The sequence below is a fragment of the Mobula birostris genome, chromosome 1, assembly GCF_030028105.1.
Source record: "Mobula birostris isolate sMobBir1 chromosome 1, sMobBir1.hap1, whole genome shotgun sequence".
Taxonomy (NCBI): domain Eukaryota; kingdom Metazoa; phylum Chordata; class Chondrichthyes; order Myliobatiformes; family Myliobatidae; genus Mobula; species Mobula birostris.
The window spans coordinates 142278958-142305659 of record NC_092370.1 but is presented as its reverse complement, the minus strand read 5'-3'; the positions used below and the strand labels follow the sequence as shown (position 1 = coordinate 142305659).

The 26702-nt window shown below is 39.5% G+C and overlaps 1 protein-coding gene across 23 annotated transcripts in view; it reads right to left on the bottom strand.

Annotated features, from left to right (window-relative positions):
- rims2a (regulating synaptic membrane exocytosis 2a) overlaps window positions 1-26702 on the bottom strand; it is a 1105394-nt gene that overhangs the window by 346811 nt on the left and 731881 nt on the right. For all 23 annotated transcript variants that reach the window (XM_072262764.1, XM_072262846.1, XM_072262801.1 and 20 more), the window contains 3 exons: window positions 26200-26353; window positions 1685-1756; window positions 186-342 (listed from right to left, as the gene is read on the bottom strand). In XM_072262764.1, coding sequence (XP_072118865.1) covers window positions 186-342; window positions 1685-1756; window positions 26200-26353 — 383 coding nt within the window. The remainder of the gene's footprint in view (window positions 1-185; window positions 343-1684; window positions 1757-26199; window positions 26354-26702) is intronic.

Genomic DNA, 26702 nt, shown 5'->3' with positions numbered 1-26702 from the left:
CTTTAGGCACTGATAGATTCTACTTTGAGCTCAAATAGTCTATGAAGGAAAACGCCCTTCAAAGTGGCTGGCAAAATCAGAATTCATGTCAAATAAAATGTTTTGTATTTTATTAGCTTAATCTCACCCTTTCACATCTGCACCAAGACAGCAACAGATGTCCTTACACCCATGCTTAACCCTACCTTTGAGAGGGCGGAACACTGGGGGACCGAGAACGGGTCCTGCCCATATTGTCCCCTCGATGTAGTGAGCCTGATGGTGAACAATGGTTTGATGACATTACTTGCTCTGGAACTGATAATGTTGAACTCTGAATTTCTCTCCCATTGTGCCGATAATCTACAGTGAAAAATATTAGGATAAAAGCAACTTAGAATATGTACATTTCCTAATACATAGAAAAATACCGATGTACAGAAGTTTGTTTTATATTCTACCTAATTTTATTTTCTACTGACGTCTCTTTAATTTGCCATTGTCTACTCTGTGGGGCCACCCAGGACAAATGCAAACCTTAAGCATTCTTTCCAAAATTCTTGATATTTTCTAGTTGTATAAGGAGAACTTTAACCTTAAATGCACATTAAATTTCTGTTTCCTAACTAGAAATCTAGTAACAAAAACCATCGCACTGCACTTGCATTCCTCAATCTAAATAAAATGAAAATCATTACATTAGGAATGCAAAATGTGAACGTCCTTGGAGATTGTGAAATAAGATCCACGAGATACAGAATTTCACTCCTACCAGCTTCCTCCCAACAGCTAAGTTTGATCACAAACCACACACAAGGATCCGCACAAAACTGATAATCATCAAACTGTTCTGGAGAGACAGCATAGGCCATTAGCCTTCTGCTTGAATTCTAATTTATTTGCAGTTCTGCATGAGCCAGCTTTTAATCGGCTTTGATGCTATTGTGCTTCGAAAGCATTAGTATTTGGAAAGTCAATTATAAATTTTTTGTCTACTAAATGTCTGGTTGGCTCTAGATATAAGTTTATAAAAAATCAGTGAAACTAATTAAAATTTTCACTCAGTGGCCACTTTATTAGGTACACATGTACATGCTCATTAATGCAAATACCTAATCAGTATTACGTGGCAGCAACTCAATGCATAAAAGTATATAAACACGGTCAAGAGGTTCATCTGTTGTTCAGACCAAACATCAGAATAGGGAAGAAATATGATCTAAATGACTTTGAGTAATTGTCGGTGCCAGCCAGGGTGATTTGAGTATCTCAGAAACTGCTGATCTCCAGAGATTTTCACGCAGAACAGTCTCTGGAGTTTACAGGGAATGATGCAAAAAAAATTTTTTTAAACTCCAGTGAGTGGCAATTCTGTGTGTGAGAATGCCTTGTTAATGAAAGAGGTCAGAGGAGAATGACCACACTGGTTCAAGCTGACAGGATGGCAACAGTAACTCAAATAACCACACATTACAACAGTGGTGTGCAGAAGACCATCTCTCAATACACAACATTTTGAACCTTTAAGTGAATGGGCTATAGCAGCAGATGACCATGAACTCAATGGCCACTGTATAAGGTACCTTTGAGTGTACACTGAATGTAAAGTAGCCACTAAGTGTACTTTTGATTGAATATACCAATGTGATGATGTGGAAGATATGTAAAAGAAAGAGGTGTGTATTGAACTATTTTAGCTTCATACCTGAAGAAACAACCCCAATTCCATCATCGCAATCATAGTCGGAAACTTCGCTGTCACTGATGCGTTGTGATCCTAAAAATTAAAAATAAGTTACATTTTGCAAAGAACAGATGGAATTCATATCAAGATTTTGTTTTCTCTCACTGTTCACAAAAGAAATAAAACATTATGTATTGAAAACAGGAATTTAATTATAGGAGTAAAGTATAAATGAATTTGATACATGTTATAAACTGAAATTAAAATAAATCCCAATAACCCTGTTCTTGTTTTCTATGCAGAGCATTTGAAACTAGATATACATAAAATCATTCCTGTCCTGGTTATAAAAATGTCTTGCAGTTCCTTGTTTGTCTCAAATTGTGAAATGGTCAAGTGTTTATGGCTTCAGAAAGCAAGTAACTATTCACCTTCAATATAGACGAATTTCATTCCAAATTAACATGATTTTATAAATCCTGTTTTCATTCTGATTCCAAAAGACTAGTATTATAGAAATAATATCTAAATATGATCTCTGTCCACAGAAAGTGAGCTTAGATTTCATTTTTCCTTTGGTCTAATACACTTCTAGCAGATCTTTCATCACATCAAGCTCCCAGAATCCAAAGTAACCACAATACAGCACAATCCAGAAGAGCTCTCAGTTATCCATGCTTTCCTATGGACTGTTTTTTAGAACTTGTACTTCTTCCCATATTGTTAATTATTCTAGCTTAACATCAACTGGAGAGAAGAACTGCTAATATCTGCGAGAATACTTGCATTATTGAAAAGTCCTAACACATTGAGCAAAATCTGCTAAGAGACACAGGACAATTCGTGTGAATTAGTGTGACTCTTAAGCCTCTCTTTGCTACAGTTTTACCAAGCGAAGTCAATTTACATGTCCATTTTGCTTGCATTGGATAACAATAAACAGAAACTATTTTGTGCTTTAAGACCACATTGCTGTTAAGGGTTTTATAGGACTCAAATCACATCATTGGAATATCTTGATACATTCCCATCCCCATGCAGAATGCTCTATTCAATCCTACATTTGCTGAGCTGGATAAATGACTGACCTACATATAAATATTTTAAATACTAATGTCGTGCTTATGAGATATTGAACTGCATAGGGGATGAAGAACTGGCATCGCTTATGAACTTAGCTGAAACTGAATATTCCAGGACTATTTTGTTGACTTTGTGATTTTGCTTGTTTTTTTGTCATATGCACCATTTGTTCTTTTTTTGCATGTTGGTGGTTTAATGTTTTTCTTTGAACGGGTTCCAAGGTTTTCTTTTGTTTCATAACTTTCTGGAGGAAGATGAATCTGTATATGGCTGTATATGACATACATACAGTATTTTGAAAATGTTGAAAATTTACTTTGAAACAGTAAATGTGTTTTGAATCTTGAATCTTTGACCCTTTGAGTGAACCTGCATACACATGGGTCATAAGACCATTTTATTAGATGCACCTGTCCATCTGCTCAATAATACGAATATCTAATCAGTCAAACATATGGCAGCATCTCAGTGCATAAAAGCATGCAGAGATGGTCAAGAGGTTCAGTTATAGCTCAGAATAAACATCAGAATGGGGAAGAAGTATGTTCCAAATAACTTTTACGGTGGAATGATCGTCAGTGCCAGATAGTGGTTTAAGTATCTCAGAAACTGCTGTTCCCCTGGGATTTTCACACACAACAGTTTCCAGAGTTAACAGAGAATGGAGGCTTGAGTAGCAGTTCTGTGGGTGAAAACCTCTTGTTAATGAGAGAGGTCAGAGGAGAGTGGCCAGACAGACTCAAGCTGACAAGAAGGCAATGGTAACTCAACCATGCATTACAACAGTGATGTTCTGAAGAACATCTCTGAATACAAGACACATTGAACGTTGAAGCAGATGAGCTACAGCACCAGAGGTCCACACTGGGTTTCACTCCTGTACCTGATAATGTGAAAACTCTGTGTTAGAACATGGCATCAGTTTTATGATGGGGTTAATTATAAAGTTCCATTATAACAGTAAGAGCTCCATTGAGAAAAATATTCCATTTTTCTGCTAGTTCCGCAGAAACACAGTAGTCGCTATTGCTGCTGCTAATTGGTAGTCTGCTAGGGCTGAATGGTTACAGTGTGAAGATTATAAGAATTCTGAATTTTGGTAGGAAAACATTTATGTATAATTTCCCTGAGGGGATTAAACAGTTGGATTGTGGATCCCAATTTTAACATCTACTTTTTAGATAGCATGCTGCAAGGTAGTGAGGACTGCTATAGACATGAAAATTTTGCCTTCGTGAAAAGTACCAATGTTAAACTACCCTTTCATGTAAGTGTACAACACACTGGGTCCTTTTCAAATACAAGATCTGTTCAATAGGAACAAAATCCAAAGTATTCAAGTTGGCTGGCTGCCTCATTCACCCAACTTGTGCTCTCTTCATGCCCATTTTAACCCTGCCTTTGTGTGTGAATATAAATTTTGTTGACCCCCAGATTCAGGTGACAAAGCATAACAAGGCCATAAAAGCAGGGTGAGCCTCAGTTGACACTCCATTGAACCCTGAGCCTAGAATACTTTGAGAGCTTATGACAGAAGGTAAGGCTGGGGTCTAGCTCATATCTCAGCTTTTCTTTGCAAGTGTTCTTCATGGTACAAGATTGCTTAATGTCATTTCCGGTACACAAGGGTAAATGAGAATTAAATAATCATTAGATAAAGGAAACAATATTAAAAAAACACAATAAATATAAATACAGAAGTCAGTTTATATATAGAATAATTATATGTCCATTAAGAGATGCTAGGCACCGAAGTATCAGTACACTAGGTGACTGACAGAAAATAATAAATTAGTGGTGTTAGGGGGTATGAAGGGGTGAGTTAGTGGGTGGCAATGTTGATCAGCCTTACTGCCTGGGGAAAGTAACTGTTTTTGATTCTGGTGGTCCAGGTTTGGATGCTTCGTAGCCTCCTCCCTGATGGGAGTGGGACAGACACTCCACGAGCCGGATGGGTGGGATTCTTCATGATGTTATTAATCCTTTTCCAGCACCTTTCTGCATATGTATATTGGACCCATAGCTCCAATCTGCTAATTAAGTTTGCTGACAATACTACATTGATTGGCCGTATCTCAAATAATAGTGAGGCAGCCTACAGAGGAGAAGTCATCACCTTGACACAGTGGTGTCAAGAGAACAACATCTCTCTCAATGTCGCAAAAACCAAGGAGCCGGTTGTAGACTACAGGAGGAATGGAGTCAGGCTAATTCCTATTGACATCAATGGATGTGGTGTTGAGAGGGTGAACAGCTTTAAGTTCCTCGGCATACACATCACCGAGGATTTCATGTGGTCTGTGTGGAGAAGAAAGCACAACAGTGCCTCTTTCACCTCAGACCGATTGAAGAAGTTTGGCTTCGGTCCCCAGTTCCTAAGAATTTTCTACAGGGGCATGGTTGAGAGCATCCTGACTGGTTGTATCACTGTCTGGTATGGGAACTGAACTTCCCTCAATCGCATGACTCTACAGAGAGTGGCACAGACAGCGCAGTGCATCTGTAGATGTGAACTTCCCACTTTTCAGGATGTTTACAGAGACAAGTGTATAAAAAGGGTACAAAAGATAATTAGGGACCTGAATCACACCAACCACAAACTGTTCCAACTGCTACCATCCGGCAAATGGTACCGCAGCATTAAAGCCAGGACTAACAGGCTCTGGGACAGCTTCTTCCACCAGGGCATCAGACTGATTAATTCACGCTGATACAATTGTATTTCTATGCTCTGTTGACTGTCCTGTTGTACATGCTATTTATTACAATTTACTATAAATTGCACATTGCACATTTAGACGGAGACGTAACGTGAAGATTTTTACTCCTCATGTATGTGAAGGATGTAAGTAATAAAGTCAATTCAATTCAATTCAAAATGTGTCCCTAATGGCAGGTAGGCTGGTGGCAGAGATGCGTTGGGCATTTTGACTATCCACTGTAGAGCCTTCCCGTCTGCCACAATCAATTTCCATACCAAGCAGTTCTGCAGCATATTAGGAAGCTCCCTACTATACATCTGTAGAAGGAGATGTGCATAATCCAGTTCTCTTTAGCTTCCTGAGAAAGTAGAGGTTAGTGAGATATCCTGATTGTGAGGGATGTGTTCTGGGGCAATGAGAGGCTGTATGAGATGTGTACTCACAGGAGTCTGAAACTGCTTGCAGTTTCCACTGCTGTGCTGCTGATATAAAGAGAGGTGTGAGTTCTCCTAAACTTGATAATCATCTCCTTTGTCTTATACTGATATGTATAGAACCTATAAAAAGTATTCCCCCCACCCCAGAAGAAGTATTCATGTTTAATTGTTTTACAGCATTGAATCACAGTGGAGTTTGACACTGATCAGCAGAAAAAAACTCTTCTCGGTCAAAGTGAAAATGGATCTCTACAAAGTGATCTAAGTTAATTACAAATATAAAACACAAAATTCTTGATTGCATAAGTATTCACCCCCACTTTAATATGACACACCAAATCATCACTAGTGCAGCCAATTGGTTACGCAGGTCACATAATTAGTTAAATGGAGATCACCTGTGAACAGTCAAGGTGTTTCAATTGATCGTAGTAAAAATATACCTGTATTTGGAAGATCAAACTGCTGGTGAGTCGGTATGCTGACAAAAACTACACTATGAAGACAAAAGAACACTCCAAATAACTCTGCGAAAGGTTATTGAAAAGCACAAGTCAAGAGATGGATACAAGAAAATTTCCAAGTCACTGAATATCCCTTAGAGTACAGTTAGGTCAACCATCAAGAAATGGAAAGAATATGGCACAGTTGTAAATCTGCTTAGAGCAGGCCATCCTCAAAAACTCAGTGACTGTGCAAGAAGGGGACTAGTGAGGGAGGCCACTAAGAGACCTATGACAACTCTGGAGGAGTTACAAGCTTCAGTGGCTGAGATGGGAGAGACTGTGCATAATACAAATGTTGCCTGGGTGCTTCAAAATCCGGTGCTCCACCAATCGCAGCTTTATGGGACAGTGGCAAAGAGAAAACTTCTGTTGAAGAAAACTCACATGAAATCTCAGCTAGAGGTTAGCAGAAGGCACATGGGAGACTCTGAAGTCAGCTGAAAGAAGTTTTTATGGTCTTATGAAACCAAAATCGAGGTTTATGGCCATCAGACTAAACGCTATGATTGGCTTATGCCAAACACCACACATCATCAAAAACACACGATTCCTACCATCATAACACATAAAAATTGCTGGTGAATGCAGCAGGCCAGGCAGCATCTCTAGGAAGAGGTACAGTCGACGTTTTGTGCCAAGACCCTTCATTAGGACTAACTGAAAGAAGAGCTAGTAAGAAATTTGAAAGTGGGAGGGGCAGGGCTTTTGGATCTCCCCTTCCCCCTCCCACTTTCAAATCTCTTACTAGCTCTTCTTTCAGTTAGTCCTGACGAAGGGTCTCGGCCCGAAACGTTGACTGTACCTCTTCCTAGAGATGCTGCCTGGCCTGCTGTGTTCACCAGCAACTTTTATGTGTGTTGCTTGAAATTCCAGCAACTGCAGATTTCCTCGTGTTTGCGGTTCCTACCATGAGGCATGGTGGTGCAGCCGGCCCCAGAAGGCTTGAGAAGGTAGAAGGTAAAATGAATGCAGCAAAATACAAGAAAATTCTGGAGGAAAACCTGATGCAGTCTGCAAGAGAACTGCGACTTGGGAGAAGATTTGTTTTTCCGAAAGACAATGACACCAAGCATAGCGCCAAAGCTACACAGGAATGGCTTAAAACAAAGTTAATGTCCTGGAGTGGCCAAGTCAAAGTCCAGAGCTCAATCCAATTGAGAATTTGTGGCTGGACTTGAGAAGGGTTATTCACTGACAATCCCCATGAAATCTGACAGAGCTTGAGCAGTTTGTAAAGAAGAATGGGGAAAGATTGCAGTGTCCAGATGTGCGAAGCCGATAGAGACCTACCCACACAGATTCAAAGCTGTAATTGCTGACAAAGTTGCATCTACTAAGTACTGACTTGAAGGGGGTGAATACTTATGCAATTAATTATTTTGTGTTTTATATTTGTAATTAATTTAGATCACGTTGTATGTTTTCACCTTGACATGAATGAATCTTTTTCTGTTGATCAGTGGGGGGGGGGGGAAGCCAAACTAAATCCACTGTGATTCAATGTTGTAAAACAACATGAAAACTTCCAAGCATTCATGCATAAAGTCCACAAAATAAACTAAACTTTTCCTTCCAAATATAAAATTGCAACTCCATTTAGATCTTTGTGAGACAGGTGAGGGTGGGTTAATCCCATGGCATAGTGCCCAGGAATCCAAATATGAACTCAAGTGAAAACCAGTAAAGGAACTAAGTGCCAGTTTCACCATTGCTTGGCATACCGCCCTTCCTGGGCATGCAACAGTGCTGTACAAGTCCAGAATACTTACCCATAATTCACTGAGTATAGGCAATGCTGCTCAGTATTTCAGATTCTGTGTTAAGTTAGACAAACTCTGCGAGGTGTACAAGGTCAATGAAACCGTGGCTGGTGGACTTATAGTTGCAGTTTTAGGTTTCTTTGTAGGCCACCCTCTGGCTTAAAAAATTCCTCTTTATCTCTTTACTAAAGGGACGTCCTTGTATTCTGAGGCTGTCCTACACTCACCAACTATAGGAAACATCCTCTCCATGTCCACTTTATTGAGTCCATTCAGTATTTGATAGGTTTCAATGAAATTCCCCTTATTCTTCTAAACTCCGGCGAGTACTGGCTCAGAGCCATTAAACACTCCTCATACGTAAACTTTTTCCACACCTGCTTCCTTGTCCCAAAGACAGGTTAGTCTTTGAACAAAGGCTTTTATATTGAAATCCATTTGTCTAATGGATATTTTAGTGTGTAACATGCTTATTCTTTCTAACATATTTGTTTATATTATGCACGTACTGGGCATCAATCATGTGATATACCTGATCCTCAAACTTCTATAACTCACCAGTTTGCAGCAAGTCAAAAGTTTCATTATGTACATAATTAGTAAACGGTATCGCACACTTCCAGCTCCTTGAGTACATATTTGAAGGTTACTATGTTATTTTGCTTCCAAACCAGATGATTGAAATAATATTTTATTGCTTTGTCCTCACCGCGTTTGTCACCAACTGCAATGGCAATTGCTATTTTTTTCCCTACAACATTATTTCATTTGTAATGTAAACACCATACCTGAAACAGGCAAGATTTCCCAGCAGATGCCAGCATTTGGCTGTGCTCTTGTCCCTTTGAAGTTCCAGCACTTCATGGAAGGCAAGCAGTTCACAAATCACTGGGGAATAGATCTTTAAGATTGTAGGGACAGAAGTGCAGAGAGATCCAGGAATTCTAGATAAGGCGATCAGCAACAGAAAAATAGTTGTTTGCACTAGAGACCCAGGAGGCCATCCAAGGCATTAGTCTTGCCTGGGAGAAGAAGGTAGCTCCAGGTGTGACACTCCATGTGATGTATTGCAATAAAGAAAAGGGTATTATCCTCATTTTCTACACTCATTAGGGACCCAGGTTGTCTGCAACTGCTTCTTGTCATTCCAGACTGGCAGAGAAATTCCCACTCAGTATCAACTGAGATATCTCCACTACCAAGGCAGAAAATCACTGATGTAGGTGATTGCTCAGCATCATCTGAGATATCACCACTACCAAGGCAGAAAATCACTTATGCAGGTGAATTGCATGAGAGAGGTCATCTGAAATTAGAGAGCTGCGGTTTGGTAAGAGGGGAAACAAATCAAGTGTGTCGAGTCGCCATATTGTAAGAATGGTACCCTGTTGGGATCATATGAAGACCATGTGAGTGATGCATTCAGAGAAAAGCTCTTAGAAATGCATGGTGAGATGCTTGTTGCAATGTGTTATCTGCGAATCCAATGCACAAGATAACTGAGCACTGGTAAGAATCCTTGTCCTTTCGTGCCAAGAATTATGGAGGGCTAGGAGAGAATCACTTCTATTGGTACATATAAACAGTAGCCACATTATTAGGTACGCATGTGCACCTGCTTGTTAATGCATATATCAAATCAACCAATCATGTGGCAGCAACTCAATGCATAAAAGCATGCAGACATGGTCAAAAGGTTCAGTTGTTGTTCAGAATGGGGAAGAAATGTGATCTAAGTGACATTGATCATAGACTGTTTGTTAGTGCCAGAAAGAGTGGTTTGAGTATCTCAGAAACCGCTGATCTCCTAGGATTTTCATGCACAGCTGTCTAGAGTTTACAGAGAATGGTGTGAAAAACAAAAAAAAAAACACCCAGAGAGCGGCAGTTCTGTGGGCAAAAGTGCCTTGGTAATAAGAGAGGTCAGGGGAGACCAGACTGGTTTAGGTTGACAGGAAGGTGGCAGTAATTCAAATAAACACAGTGGTGTGCAGAAGAGCATCTCAGAATACACAACACGACGAACCTTGAAGTAGATGGCTACAACAGCAGAAGACCATGAATATACACTCATTAGCCACTTTTTTAGGTACACAGCAGTTGATGGATATTGCCTCAGCTTCCAAAGCTATACCAGTACTTAGTATGCTCATGGAATCTCAGGTCAGACCCATCAGAGCACCACTAACTGTGAGCAGGCAGCACGTCAGTCTCCTGAGAGAAAAGTCCAGAGTTTTTCAGGATCAGAGAGACTCCTCACTGGATAACAAAGTATCCAGAGGGAAGCAGTCAGGTAGTCATTAGGGTTGGTTGTGTCACTCTGCTTCAGTGTCTATGTGCTCCCACAGGTGGTTTGCACAACAGGTTTGGCACTTGTGCTTGTGAATATGCACCTTCCCGTTAATTACTGTTTCATTACGGTGGTATTTAATGGCCTTCTTTTTGTTGCAATCTTTTTGAGACTTAACTCAAAGCAAGGCAGCATTATGCTCCTTGCTTACCCTCGCCATTGTCTGGGAAAGAGGACTACAGTCTCAACAGATGCTGTAAAGACGCGGTATTCATTTGCTATTTAGTTATTGCTTCCTGCCGCAATGTTGCCATGCCACTTAACTTTCAGTTTGAGGGTTTTAGTTAATGGTCCTTTTGGCCCAGCACTTATTGTTCTCCTTTCCTTTTAAATTCTGCAACAGTTCTCGTTAAAGTCAGTGAACTGTCGACCCGCTTCACACTTGGAACATATCCAAACATTCTGACAGGCTGGGTCTGGAACAGCATCATTATTTTGTTAAAGTTGCCCAAAATGAAAGGCATGCAATATTTGAAAAAATAGTAACTTTCATTTAACTTATGCATTGAATAATTCACTTGTCTTTAAGCTTTATATCTGATGCCTATGCAGGTAATATATTGAATAATAAGTGGCCAAGCCCAAGTTGGATTAATATATTGTACAGTGTGGCATTGCATTCAAAGTATATTTCTGATTTCCACTAATGAAACAGAATTTTAAATCATTGAAACACATTGCTATCATTTGTTTACATCATCATAAGAGGAAAAACCGTGCCTCATCTTTAAAGTTGACCCTGTGGCTGATATTTCCACAGTATCTATTGATGATGATGATGATGATGGTCTATTGTAAATTGGTAAATTGTAAATGGGTAATTTAGTTTGCTAATGTCATATGTACCAAGGTAGTGAAAAGCATACTGCTCATACAGAACAATTCATCGCAACAGTCTATTGAGGTTATACAATAACAAAGTACAGAATAGAGTTAGAGGGGAGGTGGGGTGCAGGTAGACAATAACGTGCAAGATCATAATAAGGAGGGTTGTGGTCCTGTATGGGCAGGAGAAGTGAGGTCCAATGGCTCCTAGTTTTTGGGGTCCTGTCATCAGTGGGTCCAGAGCTCAAGGCCTGGTGTCTGGTGATCAGTGGGTCCCAGGGTCAATGCAAGGATCAAGGTCCAGGACTCAAATTGGAAGTCGAAGCCCATTAGCCGGAGCCCCAGGTTTGCGAATCTCTTCCAGTCTCTTGGGCAGTTAAAGGCCTAATGTCTGTGTGCCACGTCCAAACTTGGTTCCGCTAGAGACTGCCTTGGGGTGAGAAGACTATATATTGCATGGGTGGGAGGGAGGCACATGCTTGTTTTATTGTAGTTTTGCTCCTGTTGTGTTCTATTTTGTGTTCTTCCGCTGAGTATTGTGGGTATTCCGTGTTGGTGCTGGAATGTGTGTCGACATGTGTGGAAGGTGTGCTCCCAGCACCACCGCAGTATGTTTTAATGTACATGTGATAAGTAAACTTGTATCTTGAATCTTACAGTGAAGTTGGTAATGTTTAAGGAAGATTTATGTTAGTTTTACAAGGACTGTGTAGGTGTCTGGAATGAACTGCTGGGAAGAGTAGCTGAAGCAGATATGGCAGCGACATTTAAGAGACACTTAGAGAGTCACTGAATAGTCGAAGAAGATTGTAGCATATGTGCAGCCAGATGGATTTAGTTTGAATTGGCATCATGGTTGACACAAACATTGCGGGCTGAAGGGCCTTCTTCCTGTGGTGCATTATTTTTATGTTTGAAATTTCAAATATGGACATTAGTTCTCATAGATCCTGTGGGAAGATTGGTTGAGGAGGGGACTGGGTTTAAGAATGAAGAACACTTGATGAGGTCATTGCTTCATTCTTAAGGATTCCCATCAATGTCCGCATTCTCTCTGAAGAGGATCTCAGTTCCAGCTAAGCCAGCAGGGACACCTAGTGTGTGCTGACTGATATGAGTTCTTCTAGTCCAGACGTGGCAGAGAAGCTCCATATTTAAGACAGAGGTATGAAGCAGGAAATGGCACACTTTAATATATACCATGGGAAAAAATGTAAAAGGTTTTACAGTATTAAAGACTTCATTGCAGGGCACATGAAAAAAAAAGGCAATTAGACAAATTCAGCATGACTTGGTGAATGGAAATTCTATTTGACTGACTTACTGAAGCTTTTTGAATGAGTAACATACTCTGGATGAAGGGAACCACTGACATAACACATGCTTTCCAGAAGGCATTTCAAGTCATAAGAATAAATGATCGTTTGTACAGCACAGAAATGAGCTCATTACCTCATTGTGTCCAAACTGACATGTTTGTCAATCTACACTAATCGCACATTTGAATATTATCTTTTGTGCCCTGAATATTTAACCATCTGTCTAAATACGCCTTAAATGTAGTGATTGCATCAGATTCCACCGCCGTTTTTGGCAGTGCATTCTAGATATCAATAATTCAGTGTAAAAAATGAAGCTTACCTCCAATCTTACCTTAAACCTATTTCCTTTTGTTTTTGATACCCCTACAGTGGGAAAACATTTTGACTATATACTCCACCTGTGCCTCTCATAATGTTATAAGACCATAAGATATAGGAGCAGAATTAGGTAACTTGGCCCATCGAGTTTGCTCCACCAATTCGTCTTGGCTGATCTATTTTCCCTCTCAGCCCCAGTCTCCTGCTTTCTCCCCGCATCCCACCATGGCTTGACCAATCAAAAATCTATCAAATCTGCCTTAAATGTTACCCACCTGTGGCAACAAATTCCACAGATTCACCACTCTCTGACTAAAGAAATTCCTCCTCATCTCCATTCTAAAAAAACACTCCTCTATTCTGAGGCTGTGTCCTCTGATCTTAGACACTCCTACTATAGGAAATAGACTTTACACATCCTCTCTATCAAGGCCATTCAATATTTGATAGGTTCCAATGAGGTCGCCCCGCAATCTTTGGAATTCCAGTGAATACAGTCCCAGAGACATCAAACACTCCTCATATAACAAGACTTTCAATCTCACCCCACAACTAAAGTTCTCTGATCCAGGCGATATTTTGCTGAATCTCAGCAGGTCAGGCAGCATCTACGCAAGTGAATAAACAGTCGATGGTTCTAGCTAAGGCCCTTCATTAGGATGTCACCCTAAACGTTAACCGGTTGTTACTCTCTGTAGATGCTCATTACTCTGGATTTCCAGCATCTGCAAAACTCTTGTCTTTATGACTTTGGTGAATATACTTTGTATTAGAAACATAGAAACATAGAAAACCTACAATACAATACAGGCCCTTTGGCTCACAATGCTGTGCCGAACACGTACTTACTTTAGAAATTATCTAGGGATACCCATAGCCCTCTATTTTTCTAAGCTCCATGTACCTATCCAGGAATCTCTTAAAAGACCCTATTGTATCTGCTTCCACCACTGTCGCTGGCAGCCCTTTCCACACACTCACCACTCTCTGCGTAAAAAATGTACCCCTGACATCTCCTCTGTACCTGCTTCCAAGCACCTCAAAACTATGCCCTCCCATGCTAGCCATTTCAGCCCTAGGAAAAAAGCCTCTGACTATCCACACGATCAATCACTCTCATTATCTTGTACAACTCTATCAGGTCACCTCTCATCCTCCATTGCTCCAAGGAAAAAAGGCCGAATTCACTAAACCTATTCTCAAAAGGCATGCTCCTCAATCCAGGCAACATCCTTGTAAATCTCCTCTGCACCCTTTCTATGGTTTCCATGTCCTTCCTGTAGTGAGGTGACCAGAACTGGGCACAGTACTCCAAGTGGGGTCTGACCAGGGTCCTATATAACTGTAACATTACCTCTCAGCTCTTGAACTCAATCCCACAGTTGATGAAGGCCAATGCACCGTATGCCTTCTTAACCACACAGTCAACCTGGACAGTAGCTTTGAGTGTCCAATGCACTCAGACACCAAGATCCCTCTGATCTTCCACACTGCCAAGAGTCTTACCATTAATACTATATTCTGCCATCATATTTGACCTACCAAAATAAACCACCTCACACTTATCTGGGTTGAACTCCACCTTTCACTTCTCAGCCCAGTTTTGCATCCTATCAATGTCCTGCTGTAACCTCTGACAGTCCTCCACACAATTCACTACACCCCCAACCTTTGTGTCATCAGCAAATTTACCATCCCATCCCTCCACTTCCTCATCCAGGTCATTTATAAAAATCACGAAGAGTAGGGGTCCAAGAACAGATCCCTGAGGCACACTAATGGTCACCAACCTCCACGCAGAATATGACACATCTACAACCACTCTTTGCCTTCTGTGGGCAAGCCAATTCTGGATCCAAAAAGCAAGGTCCCCTTGGATCCCATGCCTCCTTACTTTCTCAATAAGCACTGCATGGGTTACCTTATCAAATGCCTTGCTGAAATCCGTATACACTACATCTACTGCTCTACCCTCATCAATGACAAAGTCAAAGCTCATTCAAATAACTGAGACAGGATTTTCCCTTAACAAAATCATGATGACCATCCCTGATGAGTCGTTACCTTTCCAAATGAGTGCAAGTCATACCCTTTAGGAATTTCTTCAGCAATTTCCCTATCATTGATGGAAGGCTTACTGGTCTATAGTTAACCGGCTTATTCCTTTAACATTATCTTTTCTCCAATCTTCTGATACTTTGCCTGTAGCTAACAAAAGTACAAAAATCTCAGTAGGGGCCCAGACAATCTCTTACCTTTTTCCCCATAGCATTCTGGGATAGATCACATCTGCCTCTGGAGATTTATGCACCTTAATCTACTTCAAGACATCGAACGCCCCCAATATAGAATATAGAACATAGAATAGTACAGCACATTACAGGCCCTTCGGCCCACAATGTTGTGCCGACCCTCAAACCCTGCCTCCCATATAACCTCCCACCTTAAATTCCTCCATATGCCTGTCTCGTAGTCTCTTAAACTTCACGAATGTATCTGCCTCAGCCTGTGCATTCCACACACCAACCACTCTCTGAGTAAAAAAACCTTCCTCTAATATCCCCCTCGAACTTCTCACCCCTTATCATAAAGCCATGTCCTCCTGTATTGAGCTGTGGTGCCCTGGGGAAGAGGCGCTGGCTATCCACTCTATCTATTCCTCTTATAATCTTGTACACCTCTATCATGTCTCCTCTCATCCTCCTTCTCTCCAAAGAGTAAAGCCCAAGCTCCCTTAATCGCTGATCATAATCCATACTCTCTAAACCAGGCAGCATCCTGGAAAATCTCCTCTGTACCCTTTCCAATGCTTCCATGTCCTTTCTATAGTGAGGCAACCAGAACTCCAATTGTGGCCTAACCAGAGTTTTATAGAGCTGCATCATTACATCATGACTCTTAAACTCTATCCCTCGACTTATGAAAGCTAACGCCCCATAAGCTTTCTTAACTGCCCTATCTACCTGTGAGGGAACTTTCAGGGATCTGTGGACATGTGCCCCCAGATCTCTCTGCTCCTCCACACTACCAAGTATCCTGCCATTTACTGTGTACTCTGCCTTGGAATTTGTCCTTCCAAAGTGTACCATCTCACACTTCTCCGGGTTGAACTCCATCTGCCACTTCTCAGCCCACTTCTTCATCCTATCAATGTCTCTCTGCAATCTTCGACAATCCTCTACACTATCCACAACACCACCAACCTTTGTGTCATCTGCAAACTTGCCAGCCCACCCTTCTACCTCCACATCCAGGTCGATAATAAAAATCATGAAAAGTAGAGGTCCCAGAACAGATCCTTGTGGGACACCACTAGTCACAATCCTCCAATCTGAATGTACTCCCTCCACCACGACCCTTTGCTTTCTGCAGGCAAGCCAATTCTGAATCCACCAGGCCAAATTTCCCTGGATCCCGTGCCTTTTCTCAATACCTTTTAGGTCCAATCAATGCATCTCTCTTTCACCACGCTATCCTTCTATTAGATGAACACAGACAATAAGTATTAATTTACGACCTTGCTCACATTCACTGACTTCACATATAGATTCCCTCTTTGGTCCTTAAGGGACTCAGTCTTTCCTAATTTGCCTATTAAAATTTCTAGAATAACTTATCCTTTGTCTTGACTAAACCCTCAAAATCGCTCAAGGGAATTACTTGTTTGTAGTTGCCAATGCCTGCCATATGCTTCCTCAGTTTCCTGATCAAACCTTCCATATTCTTTGTTGTCAAGGTTTCCCTAATCTGGCCACCCTTTCCTTCATTTGATAAAGTGAAACCTTATAGTACAGGATGTAACATATTCACATGGATCAAAGATTAGTTGACCAACAGGTAACACTCTGTATTTTTAAATGAATGCTATTTTTGTCAGGGTGCCATGAGTGGTGCCCCACAAGGACCACCCTGCAGTCTCAAGTGATTTGCATAAATTAAGTAAAAAAGAGCAGATGACAGAGACAGAGATGAAAGTAAGTACAAGCACAGAGGAGGCTACAAAGGGAAAAGGAATTATTTCAGTGGGCAAACATTTGACAAATGGAACACAACATGAGAAAATATGAAATTGTTCATATTGGCAAGAAAAAGGAAAAAAACATATCTAAATAGTGAAAGGTGCAGACTGAGATTCAAAGGGACCTGGGTGGCAACGTGCATAATTTGCAAAAGGTGCATCAAGTGATCAAGAATGCTAACATTAAGATATAATTTATTATTGATGTACATAACTCAGGAGGAAATGCTTCAGTTGTGTTGGGCACAGGGGAGACTGCTATTCATATTTACAGTATAGAGCACAATATTGCTCTGTTAATGCATTGAAAATGGTTCAGAAAATGGTTATCAGACAATTACTGGAAATGGATGAATCATCATGTAAGAAAAGGTTGCACATCCACTCGAACTGGAAGTGTCTTGAATGCAACACATAAGAGCCCTGAGGATCTTCAAATTATGGATGTAGTTCAGATTTCTGTTCTTATGGGTCATTACTGATTTAAAACAAGGGGTTACCTACTTAAGACAGATGAACTAATTTTGTTTTTTCTCAGAGGATTCATGTGTTCAGGAACTCTTTTCCACAAAAGGCAGTGAAAGCAGTTCTTGAATATTCTTAAAGCAAAGAGAAATAGATGCTTGATCTGAAAAGAGGTGAAAATGTTCTACAGATAAATGAGAATGTGGCCAAGGATATAATCCAAGCTTTCGTAATTTTTTTACATGGTGAAGCAGCTTGATCTGTTTCTAATTTTTTGTTTGCAGAACCTCTGTAGTTTTTAGAATAAACACTTTTCAGATGCTGCAGGCAATAGAAGCTGCAAGTGGGACTGTGAGTGGCCCTTTAAATTCCACAACTGTGAGGCAAACTGCATTATGATGATCTAATTGAGTTACAAGTGACCAACATGAGGGACCTTGCAAAACAACAATAAATATATCTGTTATTTATTCATGTATATTTTGTCAAGCTTTCTTGTGTGTAACACATTGACCGTAATGTGAGAGGGTATCCTGGATAGATGACTTACAAGGAAAATAAACATTTGTTCCTCACCTCCATTTCTCATGGGTGTTATTCATGGCCACCCAGCTTCGAGGTATTGCAAACATAACAAAATCACCCAGCAAATTTTTAAAATGGAGGTAAATTGGTATGCATTTTGTGCAAGGAAGCCATCACCCATGCAATTGAAAAATTACTGTAAAATACTTCGTCTCATTTCCATATTTTCTGGAATGACCTGGTCATAATATTTCCTTCTGGGACAAAACATATAATACTTGAAAAAAAACATTATGAGATCACATTTCTGGGCCCTTTTATTTTTTTATTCTTCTTCAGTCATCTTCACAAGCTGCAGAATTCTACCATTATTTTTAACTCACTGATGGCAAGTGGCATAATTTGAAGATTTTCCCTTTTCAGCTCATTTAGTGGTTGTAAAGAAGTATCAAACACAGTGGATCTCAGCCCTTGGACACAACACTCAGCATTCTCCAAATTCAATTGATTATCTGGTTCGCTTATAAAAATATCCTGTGTCTTCCTTTCTACCCTCCTTTCTGAATCATTTCCCACATCTTCAGTTTACACTTCCCTACCTATTTTCTGTATTCATCACACACAGAGAATCCTGCTTTGTATTCGACAGTGATTTTGTTTATGTTGGCTGCCAAGTTTTTAAACCACAACTGTATTTTCCTCTTACTGACTAGTCTTAAGGACAAAAATTTGAAAACAGCAGATTGTGGTTAAAAATGAACGAAAGCCCAATGTTTATTGTGTAAGGATGTTTCTGTGCAGTACATTTATGTTTGCCTTGTCAAATTCAGACCCCCTTCAGCTTGCTGGTGCAACAACATTTTTGCAGAGAAGCTAACAGATTGTATTAGAGTAAGGAATTTCAAAAGGAGTGGAACTTTAAGTAGGATTTCAAACACTGTAAATGCCTTACCCAAACTCTACTGCTACACTTCTAACATGGGAGCCAGTAATCATGGGAAAATCAGAGGTGGAGACGGTCAGTAACTTTAAATTCCTGGGTGTCACTATCTCAGAAGAACTGTCCTGGACCCATCATATAAATATAATTGTGAAGAATGCACAACAGCACCTCTATTTCCTCAGGAGTCTGCAGAGATTAGGCACGTCATCAAAAACATTGGCAAACTTCTATAGACCTGTGGTGGAAAGTGTGCTGACTGGCTGCATTATGGCCTGGAATGGGAGCACCAATGCCTTTGAGCAGAAAATCCTATGAAAGGAGGTGGATTTGGCCCAGTAAATCACAGGCAAAACCCTCCCAATCATTGAGCATATCTATATGAAACGTTGCTGTAGAAAAGCAGCATCCATCATCAAAGATCCTCACCACCCAGGCCGAGCTCTTTTCTCGCTGCTGCCATCAGGTAGAAGGTACAAGTGCTCCAGGACTCACACCACCAGGTGCAAGAACAGTTACTACCCCTCAACCATCAGGGTCTTGAACAAAAGGGGATAACTACACTCATTTAAGGACTCTAATATATTGTTATTTCATGCTCGTTATTTATTACTGTTTACTTATGATCTGCATTTGCACAGTTTGTTTACAGTCTACAGTTTATGGATCTTGTCTACAGTTACTGTTCTATAGATTTGCTAAGTATGCCTACAGAAAAAGAATCTCAGGGTTGTATGTGGTGACATGTATGTACTCTGATAATAATTTTTACTTTGAACTTTGAATTAAGAACGGACAAAAGTAATTCTTAGTTTCTTCCAAGGCCAGTTGAGAACAATGTGATATGTTTCTTTGGCCACGTAAAGGACACTTGAAATGCTTGCCAGATGAGACCACTAAACATGTGCTTCTGTGTGCAACCGAAATAAACCTGCAATAATTAGCCATGAGTAGCAATTCCAAAGTAAATTTTTCTGCCCAACAGAAGTGCAAGGTACTTGTCCCAAAATAAACTGCATCCAGGGAAATACTTTACTAATAATCCCTTAAAAATTAAAAGCTCATGCTCTTTAGGATGCTTTAAATTTTAAATGCTTTTGTAATTACTATTAGACTGTACTTAATGAAAAGAGCAACATGGCAATACTTGGAATGGGCAAGGTCCATTGCATCCTTCCACAGACTGCATGTCTAAACTGCTCTAATGAGTTTCTCCTCCCACATGTTTAATCTTCAAAAGTCCTTCCATAAATATGTCTTCATCTCTGAAAGTAACTGGACAAATCCAGAATATCAACTAATTTCCTTATTTGCTCTACACAATTCTGATAAGCAACTCTCTGCAAAAAAAGGCATGGATTACCATGCCTGAAAAAACATTCAGTTATTTTAATTTATAAATGTTCACAGCCTTTTTTTAGTAAATGTGTATCCAATTAATATTTCAAAAAGCTTAATTACATGGGATCAGTCTTCTTTGCTGAGAATAATTCACAAATTTTCTGCTCCATTCACTTAAGCGATTTCTTAATGCCTTTGATAGAGCATGTTAAATCGAAACTTGTTTCCTCAGCTTTGTATTACTGAAGCTAAAGACTGGGCATTCATTTCTTGCTATCTTTATTAAGCCCTTGCCATTAGACCTTGCAACGGTATATCTATAAATTAAAATCTATACAAACATTTATTTATCAGTAAACAAACAAATTCTGCAGATCTACACCTGCTGAAGTGAATAACTCGGTCTCTTGGAGATTACTGCATCAATAGAACATGCTGAGAATTAAACCCAAGGGGCCTGTTTACATTTGTATTCATCAAGTCATTTTGAAAGCTTAGATTTTTTTTCCAATAACCCATACCCAACTATATGGCAACAATTATTTTCTTAAATGTTGCTCCTGTGGTACTATGTATTATTGCATATATATCTATTCCATACTTCTAATATTCACTTTTACCTTGAATGAAAATAATACACTTCCTAAAGCATGCTACTCAAAGAAGAAAAAGAAGAAGAATAGCCCTTAACTCGGCAGTGGATTTATCGGGGCACCGTCTTTTTGATGGTGTTTCTGTAGCAAGCTATTCTTGTTTTTACGAGGCCGAGTTGCTAGCTCGACGCTCAACCTGACTTGGATTCGAACTCGGGAACCTTCGCTCCAGAGTCCGGCGCTGATATTATTGCGCCACCAAGCAGGACATGCTACTCAGAGAATTGAAAAAAAAGTTCTAATTTCCACAATTCCACCATCCCAGTGTCAAAAATGATCCAAGGCCATCCAAAGTGACAACCAGTTAATGGAACAAAACTCATTTTGATTATCTGTCTTATATCCCTAAAACAAATATTTCTAAGTCTGCACTTTGGATTTCAGAGGCCCAGCTAGTGAAAACAGCACAAGGCTATATGACACTAGTAACCATATAGCCGTAATATTTGAGCAACATTGTAAATATATTGTTTGATTAAGCATTCTTTGTTAATTTAAATAATTCCTTAAGGGTTAAATGTAAAAGTACGTGAATTATGCCACCATGTCACAAGTGGCACCTTGCTTAAAGTAAAATCGAACCTAAACACACACATCTCCAGGCTCCGTGCATTTCTTTCAATTAATTTTTTGGTTTTGGAGTTAAAAAACATAACAATAGCCATTGAGATTTGCTTTCTTGTGAGAGTATTTGGCAGAGTTTGTGCCACAATAGGCTTAAACTTCTAATACTGCTTCTTCTGGATCACACCACTTACCAGAAAATGTCCTGTATTTACAGTTATATACATCATTAATTATATTGATAGATTGATAATTTATTTTCTCTCTGTAGGTAGAAAGAACAGAACTGACATCTCTAATGCTGAAAATCTTTTCCTAAAATAGTTAAAAATTGTTACCAAATGTATATTCTATGAAAGAAATGATGCAAAGATCAAAGACCGATCCAAAGGATGGCAGGACATTCATATGAAACTCCCAAGTTTATAAAAATGAAGCTTAACAGAGTAAATTCAAAAATGATGTTTCACATAGCTAAGGCATCCAAAACCCCCAGTGCCATTGTGTTAACGGAGGGGTTGGCCACAAAAGTACTGATTCTCCCAAAGGGTTATGACTATTTGAAATTTTCCAACCAAAAGGCTGAGCAGAGAAGTATATTAAAAAAAAGTCAATAGATTTTTAGATATTAAGGAAGTCAAGGATATGGGACAAGTGCAAAAATATGACAGAGGTCACAGATCAGCATGATCTTAATGAATTGGAATATATAAATCTGGTTGACTAGTTTCCTTCTGAGTTTATTTTTATATTTGTGTACGTGACATTGGAATAACCTTCAGTACGTTTTCTATCAACCATTAAAAAACCCATTCTCAAACCCATCACAACAGTAAAGCCGCAAATGATGGCACACTCACTTATATATTGCACATAATACCACTAGCAGCAGGGGGAAGTCACACAGGTTGGGAAATAGAAGTTAGATGAGAAGGAAAGGTGATCTAATCTCTCTACATGCACAGGCAGAACATTCACTATTAACCATTCCCCAATGTGATAGCTAACACACCAACAAGTGTTTTTAGTCTCGCTGATTCATGCCAGTAATTTACCTGAATTTAATGAATGTGGCCCTGTATCTGGAAAATAAATATCAAAATGGGATACAAAATGAAAAAAAAACACAACATATCTTATCTATGTAACGGAAATAAACAATTACAATGCCACTTTTTCGGAACATACAATCAATGCTAATAAAACATACTAGCAGATAGGTTATTAGCATAAAGCAATTTATCTAGCTAATAGAGTAGCGTTAACACACAAATAAAGCCAGCAGAACTGTCACTATTGGCTAGACTTTTGTCTGACCTATCAACTAATCATTATAATGGTCACTGCAGCTTGTTTTATGCAGAAATGGAAAAATGGGCTTTGTGTTTTGGGGACTGAGTGCCTTATCATAAGTTCAAGTAACGGCAATGCCAAATTCTGACTGTAGTCAAATAGTTCATTTGCACCATCCATCAGTTTTTTTTTAACAACAATATTTACAGATTTCATCAACCTCATTGTAACTGAGCAGCTAAGCAACAATGCTTCCCTGTTCGTTTTAAGAACCAAATCATTAATCATGCTGCAATGCTCATCATAATGTTAATAGTAAACAAAATCTAACCTTGTTTTGCTGATGAATGTCTAATGCAAGGCTCAAAGCAGGATGCTTGACACACAATCGTTACAGCACAGGAGCCTATTCCGTCCGTTGAGTTTATAACAACTCCAGATAAAAAGCAATCTAGCTCATTCCACTTTCTCCATTCCTCTCCTCATAGTCCTGAAAATTCATTCCTTTCTGACACATATCCAGTTCACTTTTTGATACTACCATTAAATGTTCCTCCTCAAATTACCGTGGCAGTGCACACCAACTACTATGTAGGAGATAATTCCTCAAGTGTTTGGGTTTTTCTAACTGAGCCCGCAAGTGTCTAATTCTTCATCAATGTGAACAGTTTTTCTCCATTTAGTTTATCTTTTATGATATTATGTACCTTCAACACATCTCATCTTAACTTTCACTGTTCATCCAGAGAGCACAAGTTCTCTACTCTACCTATGTAAAAAAAAGACGATGCTTTTTAACCATGTTCTTAAACTTGCCTTCCATTTTTTTTAAGAAATTAGTACATAGAACATCAGAGGGCAGTACAGAACATTTGGTCCACGACCTTTGCTGACCTCCTAACCTATTCTAAGATCAACATATCCCTTCCCTCCTACATAGTCCTCCAATTTCTATCCTCCATGTGCTCATCTAAGATTTTCTTAAATACCCACTATGTATCTGCGTCTACCACACCCGGCAGAGCATTCCATGCACCCACCACTGTCTGTGTAAAGAACTTACTCCTGACACCCACCTTATACTTTTCTTCAGTCACCTTAAAATTATGCCCTCTTCATATTAGCCACCCCTGTCCTGGGAAAAAATGTCTCTGGCTATCCACTCTATCTCTGCCTCTTATCATCTTGTATACCTCTATCAAGTCACTTCTCATCCTCTTCGCTTCAAAGAGAAAAGATCGAGCATGCTCTACCTGTCTTCATAAGACATGCCCTCTAGTCTAGGCATCATCCTGGTATATCTCCTCTGTACCCTCCCTAAAGCTTCTACATCTTTCCTATATTGAGTTGGCCAGAACTGAACACAATATTCCAAGTGTGGTCCAACTAGGGATTCATAGAGCTACAGCATTACCCCACAGCAAATTATCCATATACAATCCCAGAATCCTCTATCTTACACTGCACATTTCCATTGTTCCTACTAAAAGGCAAGACGTTACATTTCATATAATTACATTTCATCTGCCATCTACAGTATTTACCTGCTCCACCAATCCATCAATATATCATTGGCCTTTTGATGTCCTTTATAATTCACTCTGCCTCCATATTATGCAGGAAATTATGAATACAAAGGTGGAAAGGCAATGGTCTCAGGACTGTGCTGGAACACCCCACAGTGCATTCCTTTCCAATGTGAGAAACAACCTCTCGTTACTATAACTGACTGAGGCAGACTCTGTTAATTCATGAGTCACAATCTTAATGGCAAGCCTATTATGCAACACCTTCTCAAATGTTTTCTCTAAATCCTTATGTGCCAAATTAGCCAGACTTCCTCAGTGACAGTACAATCTCATCAAGAAAGTCTATTGTTAGTTGGACATGATTTGCCTTGAACTTCACCGTTATGAAAATAATCATTCATTTTATTCAACTTTCCTAATTCTACCATCAGTTAAAAAGGAGCAGAATGGATTAATTGTCCTTCAAAATACTGTATAGAATCAAGTCTCATTCACAGTATTTGGTTACGTTTGAGCTCATGCACAGTAATGAATGTGTCACAGCTTAGAAAGAGAGAGGATGAGGGTAAGGCAGAGAAACTGAATACTGAGATACACCAGGTCTGCTTTTAGCTAACAATTTCATGATTCACCAAAGAAATGCTACAATTAACTTAATTAACTAACTTTCCTTCATCTGTTAGCCCTCTTGGCTTCAACAGCAGTTTTTAATAGAAATGATCCTGTCAGGGTGAATGAGTCAGTCCACAATTATGCGGCACTTATATTGCCTTAAGATTTTATCTGAATCACAGGAAATATGAGACCAGAAATTCAGATGTGTAGCATGGGCTTTTCTAAAGCTTTATGATGTAAATCTGGTACTTTCCACTGTAAAATGTGATTATAATGATTTCCTGGTCAAACTGTGTGCCAGCCTTGAAATTCCATTAGTTCATGCTTCGGAGCTTTGATTGAGAAAATAGTCCCCATGATTGTATGGTATCCCTATTCCTGGGAACTTTCAGAACTAGGTTCCCACACCATTGCTTTCTTTGCTGAAGTACAATTCAAAGGGAACTAATCAGATCTGGTCCCACCCACTCAAGAGAACTAACTCGTGATTATCCACTTTAATTTGTTTACATACCTGCTGTCCTCATTGTAGCACCATTGTAGTTCCCATCACCTATCCCCATGTTCACGTCAGCCTATCCAATGCTTTGTTGAGGCCAAGCTTCTCCCTCAAGTCTAGTCAATACTCTGGTACAATTCCTTCAAGATTAAATTATCTAAACCTAAACCCAATTCTTTGATCCCTAATCAATAGATGATTCTCTCCTAGGTACCGATAATTTGGCCTCAAGCTCTTATTCTCCATAGCAGTTACAATACACCTCTGAGTTCTGTTGTCACAGGACTTCAGTCCCCAAAAATCTCCTGGTCCCAGACTTCCTGTTATTGATCTTATTATGCTTTACAATGATGTAGTTTCCTGAAGAAAGAGGGCAAGAGGTTTGCGTATAGCACCGTCGGCATCAGGACATGTGGGCTATTCCAGCTGTGGGTTTGCAACCAAAATAGTCGGTGCATCATGCAAGGCCTACTTCCCTTGTCAAAGAATTCCAAGGCCATTATCCCTTTTCTAGTGATATCAGGTATACTTTTTCATTCTAAAACATGTGCAAAAGTGCTGCAAAAAATCTCATTTTGCATATGGAGCCTATTCTTTGTCTCATTAAATAACCTACAGCTCATTGTTTGCCTTGTTCTTAAGAAATCTATTAGAGATTTCCATTGAGGATTTTTCTTGATCTACCTGTGTTGCTGCATTCAACGTCTATGCTTTTATTAATGTCTCTAAAATGCTTCCAAAGTATTCCCACTGAAAAGCAGAAATAGAAAACCAACTATCTTTGAACGTACTTTGTAATCTCCTCGTGGGGCTTTCACCATGCGGGTGTCTGCGTGGTGTGTAGGGTGAAGGCTGTGGAAGGGGCATAGATGAAACATCATGGGTTTGGAGTTTGTACCAGTGCGCTTCATCATCCAGCAAAGCCGTTTCCAATTCTATGAGAATCTGAAATCAGGAACAGAAGAAAACTAATAGGATAGGATATTGACAACACAAAGAAAAGTCAAATTAATAGAAGTATTGAAAATGCTTAAAAATATTCTTGACCAAGTGACTAAAGATTAGCATATTCATTCATATTCTCTGAAAAAGACACTTGTTTTTTTTTTATATAGTCAAGTAGACAATTTGTCAGCTGATCTCCTCTGATCACATTTTTACAATCTGATGTGAATATTAATTCGACAGATTTTTCCGAATTTGTATAGAGTCGTACATTTTTCATGAAGAATACAGTAAATAATTTGCTACAAAATAATACAGAAAATACTGATAACACTCAGCAAGGACAGTG